Raw genomic sequence first — 8790 nt, forward strand, 5'->3', positions numbered from 1 at the left:
ACTTAGGCACAATCGGAATGCTGTTTGGGTGTACTCAAACTTTTGATGCAAGCTCTTCCAAAACGGTATGAAGCTCCCTTCTCCTCAGGGCCTCAGGCAGCAATGCAATCGAGGCTAGTCTCCACAAAGGCTACCCCGGTCTTTTCTTCCCTCACGAACCTCTTATTTCCGCTCAATCCCGCTCCTTCTCTGCCATCTCCGCGAGCCTTTTCCCCGAGGTTCACCTTCTCCTCGTCCTTCGTCCTCCTAGTCGACCTTTTCTCGGCTTTATTTCGGAATTGAGCCACTCAACTGCGGGTCCAGCCATCAAGGTGCTCGGGTATTGTCCGTATACATTTCAGATTTTTGTAAAATACCAAAAGAAAGCGGAGGAACTTGGAGCGGATTTTGGGATCCTTTGGATCTTTAAATTCCATAGCTCTCGGGACCAGGACTTGGATATCGGCAACGGTTATGGGGTTTATGAAAACCTTGAATCTTTTGGAGTTCTGGACTGATAATAAAATGATGATTTTTTAAGTAGACTTGTACTGTTTATCGTTATTATTGTCAGCTGCTTTTTTCGTTCTGGATTAACTCAAGGCACTTGTGTTAATATGTAAATACAAAACGGATACTTGTCAAAGTCTATGAGTTAATTTGATAGTAGTCAATATATCTAAGGAGTCAGATAACCCTCTTCAAAAGCATAACCTTTCTTTCTCCACAAAAAAATGGCGATGAAACAATTGATCTTTTCCTTCTTTTTATAAGAAATCGTCAAAAGTGTTTTGGAATGCAAAAACCCCTTGCTTTCTTAGACAACCACTCATTTGGCGAGGGTAGGTAGGTTTTATCATAAAAAAACGGTGGGTGTAGAACTTGAGCAATAACGTGCTGTCCAAATCTTATTTTGTCAAAGTTGTCGAGAAAAGAGAACTGAATGTTCCCCATGAGGCCCTCGTAAGAAGTTTCAGAATAACTCAAGATTCCTGCTTCATAATGGCGGGAGAAAAGTTGAGACGGCAAAAAATAAGTGCTCATCTTGACCATTTACGATTTGTTTGCTCGGAGTAATTTGATACCACCAAATTGGGAGCAAACGACATCCTAGAAGAGCATTTGGCTGTCAATCAAAGCCCTCACAATCTAGCTAGAGTGTGCAATTTTTGTCCTTGTTGTACGTAAAGTTGAATTGCTGCTTGTATTGTAACAAGGATATTACGAACATATGTATTTCAGCCATGCATGCTCGTGTTCATTGCCCAAAAAGTACGAAAGAACCTATTTTCACTGACATGAATCGACTGGTCAACGAGTTTAAGTGATGATGATGTTGACCCCTATATTGTCTTATAATCATCAGTTCAGAATAATGACAAAATATTTGAAACAAGAGAGTTGAATGGTAAAAATCACTCCACCATGGAGTAGATATAATAATAAAACAGCATAGGCGTACCTTTATCAACATAAGAATCAAAGTATCGCCAACAAAATAATTATGCATTTCCTCAATAATTTACTTTACAGAGTAGTGAGGAGAATTCAGTTCATTTGGCGGGAACTGGCACCCAACCCGGCACAGATTTCGTTACAGAAACCCTCATCTTTTTGAACAAAAGAGCAATCACAAGGTGCATTAGATTTTTACGTTCTATTCAAAATTGTGAATTTGTAACATAGATCTAGAGATATTGAGCACAACCGGTTCGTTAAACTTGACTCTTTTCCGCATTTTGTTAAATGTTGGTCAATGGTTTGACGTAATGAAGGCAGGATCGCCGAATAGGCCCAGCAATGGAAAAGGAATAATTGAATTACCTTGAAAACTGGTTGTAGTTGCATTGAATTGTATTTCAATGGCAATGTATAATAAGAGAACTAATTTCAATTAATTACGATTCAGCTGAGTGGGCTAAAAGGCAAAGCGAATCAAGCAGGAGCCTTCACTCCATCCAGATAGCATGGGTTAAAGCTGGGAGAGGAAACGTGTTGACGTGATTGGCAGTTAAGAGACTCACTTTGATTCTTCTCCTGGGCTCATCTCAGGGACACTTTAGACGTTAAGCTCACCCACAGGCGAAGAACCTATCTGATACTGACACGGTACTGTCTTTCGAAAAGGTTGGACGACGCAAAGATTGATTTAATTGACCTGCCAAAGTACACCACTTCGACCCTAACAACCACCAGTAATCAAACGTAACTGACAAAAGTCTGGAATTCAGCGTGCCAGTATAGAAATATCAATGTTCGAAAGTCATACTCTCTTACAACTGACCAAAGTGACAAAAACAGGGTTTGTTGTTGTAGAATGTGATTCAATTGTTATATTTTTTGGAAGTCATTCATCAAATGACAAAAAAATAAACACGAATGAGATTAGCGACATAAAATAAGCAGCAATGTAACACTTTCCAACATCTCTACCAGCATTTGTAGATACACTTTAGACGCCGAGACTAAACGTCTTAATTGGTGGATTTTGATAAGGGATAGAGAACTCGGGACGAATCAAGGAGCCCCTGACGCATTAACATGGGCATGATATACATGATCCATGGACGAATGAAGTCTATTTTGTTATAAGCCTTTGAGCGGATGATATCTTGTTCTTTTATTTTTTTTAGGTAAGATTTTTACGGATTTTGTAACCTATACAAAGAATGTCATTCAATGTCAAAAAAACACCATGTCTGATTATTTAAAAACAAACTATAACGAGAAATGATCAGGTACAATGATAAAACAATTGGTCTAACAACGAATTGGTATTAGTCGATCTACGGTATGAAGCCCCTGAACATAGGGTTGGTCTGGGATTTTGGACAAATGCTTACCTGGATGATTTTTAAAAGATCAGGTCAGATGTAACAAAGACTCGCCTCAAGTCGGACGTCAAGAGGTTATTTAGTTTCGAACTCCGGTTTACAACATAAGCTTTCTTCATTTGCTTTAATCGGTGTTGAATCTCTATTTTATCATTTTTTACGCTACATTATGTGCTTCTCCTCTCACTGTATGTTGTTTAAATATCAGGGATTGGGCACAGATCATAAATACATTTGAACACATACCTCATAAGGTATCGTTGGTACCTTCGTTGAATACTGTAAATTCCAAGTTCCTTCAGTCTTTTCCAATGCGAAAGATCAGCCATGCCAGGGATGTATCTAGTCTAGTTATAGCGCAACGCCTTTTCTACTTTTTGAAGAGGATCAGTCATAGGCGCCCAGTTCATCATTGTAACCTCATCTCTAGATTTGAAAGTACGATAAACCCAGCCGCAAGTCTAAAATGCGTTGGTCATTTTGAGTTCTATGTGCTCAGAAAAAGTTCTGTCGTTATGTATAACAACTTCTAAATCTTTAACGCAACTGACCACTTCAATTTCTTTATTGGAACTTGCTACGTATGACGGAGGATTTCCATGGTCACTTCCAAAAGTCATGACTTGAAATTTGTCGTCATTTAAGGTCATTATTTTCACCCACTCATTGGTATATTTGGTTGAGGTCGGCTTGCAGGTCCGAAGAGTTTTGGTCATTTCGGCTGAAGACTAGTTTGGTGTCATCTGCATATGATGACATGGCGGAGCTCAACGGTAGGGTGAGAAAAGGCGAGATGAATACAGAAAATAAAATGGGGCCCAGGATTGAACCTTAGGGTACACCTGACACTACTTTTCGAGACTTTTCGAGACTTTAACTCTTATTCGTTGTGCCCTGCCGTGTAAAAACATTTCATCCACTTTAATTTATTGCCTCTGACTCCAATGTCAAAAAATATTTGCAGTAATAGGCCGTGGACTACCTTGTCTAGTACTATGGCAAAATCTAAATATGCAATGTCAACGCAGTCCTTTTGTTTAAACCCCTCAATTACGTCGTCAAAGTGTTGGGACCGTTGGGTTACAGTGCTAAAATCGGCCCTGAAGCCATGCTGGCGTGGAGATAGAATTTTCTAAATATTCAAGATATTCCACTAATTTAGTCTTAACTAGAGCCACTATATTAGAAGAGTACGCGCATGAGATTTTTGGTCCCAAAACGTCATTTCCATCGTACTGTGGTTCTTCAGTTCACCCCCACGGCGTCTTTTCCTGTGTTATGTATTTACTTCATTATTGTTGAACTCCGCAAGAAAGTAAATCGGGTGCAAGATTTTTTTAATTTTATAGTCTCTACGACCGTAAAATATAATAATTTAGATGATCCGGAAGGTTCAGATTCACAACTGATGCAACCTTACCCTGGATTGGCAAAAGTGATGCGTACATTTTGTTAAACTACCATTTGGCAAGCTTCAACTTAAGGTAGAGGTAAGTGTAATTTCATTCATATTCATTTCCTTCGTTTAAAAATGTCAAGTTTAATGGAATTGATAGTGGAGTAAAAATTGAAAGTGTTGTTGAAAACATCAAATAACAAGAATGTTGGCATTCAAAAACATGCACCGATACGAACTTGGCATTCCTGAATGGGTGGACACAAACTTCTTTACTAAATTCCAACGCGCCTTCAGACATACATTATGCGTCAGACCAGGGAGGTAACATTAGAATAAATCAGGTCGAGTTTGATTACATATTTGAATCAATACTCGAAAACTTTGTTTGATGAATAAATGTAGACAAGTAAGCCAAAAAAAGATAACACAAATGTAATGAAAATAGGCTCCACTTGTACCTAAAATCTTTCACCATCATCATTATAAACAGCTTACAAAACTATATACAGTCACCCTTCAGTATCGCCGCTTCCGGCTCATGTGCATTGAACTTAGAAACCTTTGGCTTGCCTTCAGGATTGCCAAAGTGAACTTCAAACATGGCCCAATTCATCTCAGAAAAAGGCGATGAAACAATCATCCCATTGACTCAACAACACGCACACAAAAATATTTCGGTGAAAAAAATGAGTTTCTTACTCCATCTTAAAATTATAAACTAAGTCTTGGCATTTGCTATGACAAATGTTGTAGGCGCACATTTTGGCATCCCTGTGAGCACAGCCGGAAGCAGGGTTGCGTTATCCGAGATTGTCAACCTTCCGGCTCGACTAATTTGTCATTTTAAAGGCCTTAAAGATGATAGATTTTTTTAAAAAATGCACACAATTCATTTTCTTGCTACGTTTTAGAACAATGAAGTAAATACATAACACAGGAAAAGCCGCCTTGGGGGTGAACTGAAGAACCACAGTTCAATGGAAACGACGTTTTGGGACCAAGAATCTCATGCGCGTACTCTTCTATTATAGTGGCTCTAGTCTTAACTATTTGCTCCAAGACTTTAGAGACGTTTGAAATACGGGAAATTGGTCGATACGACATCGAATTTGACCGGTCACCGCCTTTGAAAAGCGGGCTGATGTGGGCAACTTTCAAACACTATGGAAACTCTGATTGATCCAATGAACGTTGCAGTAGGTAAACATCTACTAGGGCAAGCACATTTGAACATTTACTGAAGAATTTTGCCGTGATGCCGCAGGGTCCAGGGGAGCTTGAACATTTTAATGATTTCAGACCACCTCTGCATCATGATTGTAATACTAATATCACTCAAACCAAAAGGGTTACCGTCAAGTGGGTTTTCGTGGTTTGGCAGATTGTTTTCGGAGAATTGGGATCAGATTCAGATGCCCCATTGGTTCCAATTAAGGCTCAATGACTTCAGCCTAAGTACGCACCACTCCTCTGATATTTCGGTAAACCAAAACTCAGTGTTATTGGTTATTGAAGTAGGAAATTGCCAGAGATGCCAGATTAATCAACAATATACAAAAGTCAAAATTTGTACACTCCTCTGTTGGAGGTAATGAAAGTCTTGAAATCCAGGGGGTCTTATTCATTAAACATTGGGAGAAGACGTTTAAGTTTTGCATATGAATGAGATATATTCTCCTTTGGTTTTTTACACTTTTTAATGGAAATGCTTCCTAAGTTCTTGCATTCAAGTCGTTTTACAATGTACTAACATGCTTCATGGAAATGCCACACTTATCTTGCTTTGACGAATTTGTAATCTAAAAAGTCCATCGACACTTTGACTGGAATGTCCTTTATTTGACAAAGATATCCAGTCAATTCGATCTTTGCTACTGATGAATGAAAATCAAATATAAGGATAGGAAGAACTGTCCTGGGCATTGACCATGAGACGGCTCTATTTTGAATTTTACTCATCATGCTTCATCCCCTAAAAAACTTATTAACTGCTGTACGGCCAAGGCGGTTCCACGGTACAGCAGGTTGATCTTTGCATCAAGAAACAACTTGAAAAGCTTGTTTGCTTGTCGATGCTTGTTTGAAATTAAAAGATTAAAAGGATTGTGAGCAAATAAAATGAGAGCAATATTTGCAACTTTCAAAGCAGTAAGACAAACGTACCTTTGGTCTCAATAGTCGGTGCGCAAAAAACAAAAAAAAAGATCAATTTTGCCTTCAAGTAAACCGCTTGAAGTGAAAGACATTTGATTTGTCGACTAGCGCCTCACACTTTGAGTCGATTGCTTCGGCTAACCAAAGTAACGTGGTTCAGTAGATCATTTTGCACGGTCCGTTGCAGGAAATCCCAATAAATGCCAGTGTCTAAAAGATGCTCAACTTTCGTTCGCGCGCAATGCTCTGGAACCTATATATATCCGTCGCCAACGAAGAACGAATATCATATCCTGTTCTGCATTCAATAGTCTAGCAACAAGTCAAACACTCTCAACAATGCAGGTAAAATATTAGCGTGATAGCTTACGCTCATCACCAACATCTATGTCCTTCAACCTTCATTTGACTTTAAAATTTTAGGCCTTTATCATGATTGCAACCATTCTTTGTATGGCTCTGGGTGCTTTGGCGAATCCAGGGTATGGAGGCCATGGAGGCCATGGAGGCCATGGAGGCCACGGTGGCCACGGAGCCCATGGAGGTCATTACCATTTTGGATACAAAGTCCATGACGGCTACAATAACTTTGGCCACTCCGAAAGTCGTCATGGAGGCACCACCAAAGGCCAATATCACGTCAAACTTCCCAACGGCAAGCTCCAGACAGTCAATTACCATGTGGATGGATACTCTGGTTATGTTGCCAAGGTTCATTACGGCCATTAATTCAGTTCTATCTGAGTTGTTATTATACAGTCTTGTCCTTTTCAAGGCAAATTCATCCTGTTATTTACCAATCACTTACTCCCCCGGTGGAGCAACCCATACTCGAAATGCAAAAATTTAATTTCAAAATTCCTTGCTCTTTTCCGTTTGTTACGTATGTAAAAACTTGATCTACGATGACAATCCCAATGGTGTGCTTAGGTAATCGATTGAGTGCTTACTTACCTCTTTCGGCAAATCCAGCGAGCATTCAGATTCCGAATCAAATGGTCTTGTCTGGCATTCAAGTCACAACCTTGGTTTCCATCACAAACACAGACCATCAATCGGGTCTCACGAGTTACATTGAGTTGTGTCTCCCATCCTGTCGTCAACCCTGTGATCTGGATCAGCTGAACGCAATGTTCCTTGTTCCATTAGGACCGATCAATACCACTCACGCAACTTTTCTGGGTGGTCCACGCTCTCGCTCGCTCTTATACGCATATACAGTATATATGTTCAGCAAGCGAAAGGAAAGGGATCCAACCAAACCAAATGGGTAGAGGGCTCTCTCAAGCAGCAATGGTTGCGGAACGTTATCTTCTCAGAGCGACCTCTTGGGATCAGTTTTGGAAATGAAACTTACGCGTTGAAAAGGCCAAGAGAGCAATGATGGCACGCACACCTCAGCCAAGGCTGAGTCCTGGCAAAGGAAGCATCACATTGTTCTTGCCATGCTACAATTATTTTCCTTAAAATCACCTCCCCTAAAGTCGAATGGCTGAGTTTCTATCTCTCTGAAATCTGAAAAAACAGTGCATTCGTTCTAGAGTGACGAGTATGGAGCAATAATTTGAACCGCTCAACACACTTTTGAGAAACAGTTCGCTCATATGCTTATCATGAAAGTTGAGCTGAGCAGGGCGAAAAAACAATATTGAGACAGATTTACATCAATATTTAAACCCTCGTAGATTCATCGAGGGTCTTTGCAAAAGAAATCGATTGAACTCAAAGGTGTCATAGTATTGCCAATTTCAAAGAATCTAAAAAAATGTCCATTTATTTGACATTTTTATCCAGAGCCTTAGAGCATGATTTGCTTTGTCAAGAGTCCAGGACTCACTCTTGGGCCATGATGGCCTCAAGGGAGGCCCCACTGAGGTGATGTATCTTGTGAATGACCTGCTCCTAGGCGCATCACCCAGCTGAGGGATGGGAGCAAGGTCAGTCTGAGATCCTCAAGCCATTCATTTTTGCTTTAAAAAGGAATTGAGAATTCTTTGCCTTCTCTTGAATGGGAGCTGATCTTGTCTCAGACTTGTAACCCTGTCAAGACATACTCTTTGAAGACATTGCTCATACACAACTTACAACTTTTTGTTAAAGATTATGCAAGTAAGAAAACTCAACGGGCGTGACTGATCAAAAGTAGTCTTCATAAACTAGTTTTGAATTGTTCACATATTTGTAACTTGATAGCTTTATGCCTTGAACATCTTATCACCAGACTTGCTTTATGGCAAAAACAACTTTGAACATTAGCATGAGCTCATTGAACTAAGGTAAGGGATGAGGGCAATGTTAATTGACTTATTTTTTTTTCCTTTTTATTTCGTATTTTTTCATGCCCTGCAGCAAAATCGGACCTGTAAGTAGAGGTTTGATGATCTGAACCTCTTAAACAAACTTCCAAAACGCAAAATAACAGAC

The 8790-nt window shown here is 39.7% G+C and overlaps 2 protein-coding genes across 2 annotated transcripts in view; one reads left to right on the top strand and one right to left on the bottom strand.

The window, feature by feature from the left end:
* Nucleotides 1-7590, bottom strand: part of LOC131890136 (uncharacterized) — a 26473-nt gene extending 18883 nt beyond the window's left edge. The window contains exon 1 of the mRNA XM_059239422.1: nt 7321-7590. The gene's annotated coding sequence lies outside the window, so the exon portion shown is untranslated. The remainder of the gene's footprint in view (nt 1-7320) is intronic.
* On the top strand, nt 6564-7238 carry LOC131890139 (uncharacterized). Its single transcript, XM_059239429.1, has 2 exons — nt 6564-6711; nt 6790-7238. Exons 1-2 carry the CDS (start codon nt 6706-6708, stop codon nt 7093-7095), a joined length of 312 nt encoding a protein of 103 aa, XP_059095412.1. The 5' UTR covers nt 6564-6705; the 3' UTR covers nt 7096-7238.
* Nucleotides 7591-8790: the final 1200 nt, after the last annotated feature.

This window comes from Tigriopus californicus, chromosome 11 (genome assembly GCF_007210705.1).
Source record: "Tigriopus californicus strain San Diego chromosome 11, Tcal_SD_v2.1, whole genome shotgun sequence".
In the NCBI taxonomy this organism is placed as follows: Eukaryota; Metazoa; Arthropoda; class Copepoda; order Harpacticoida; family Harpacticidae; genus Tigriopus; species Tigriopus californicus.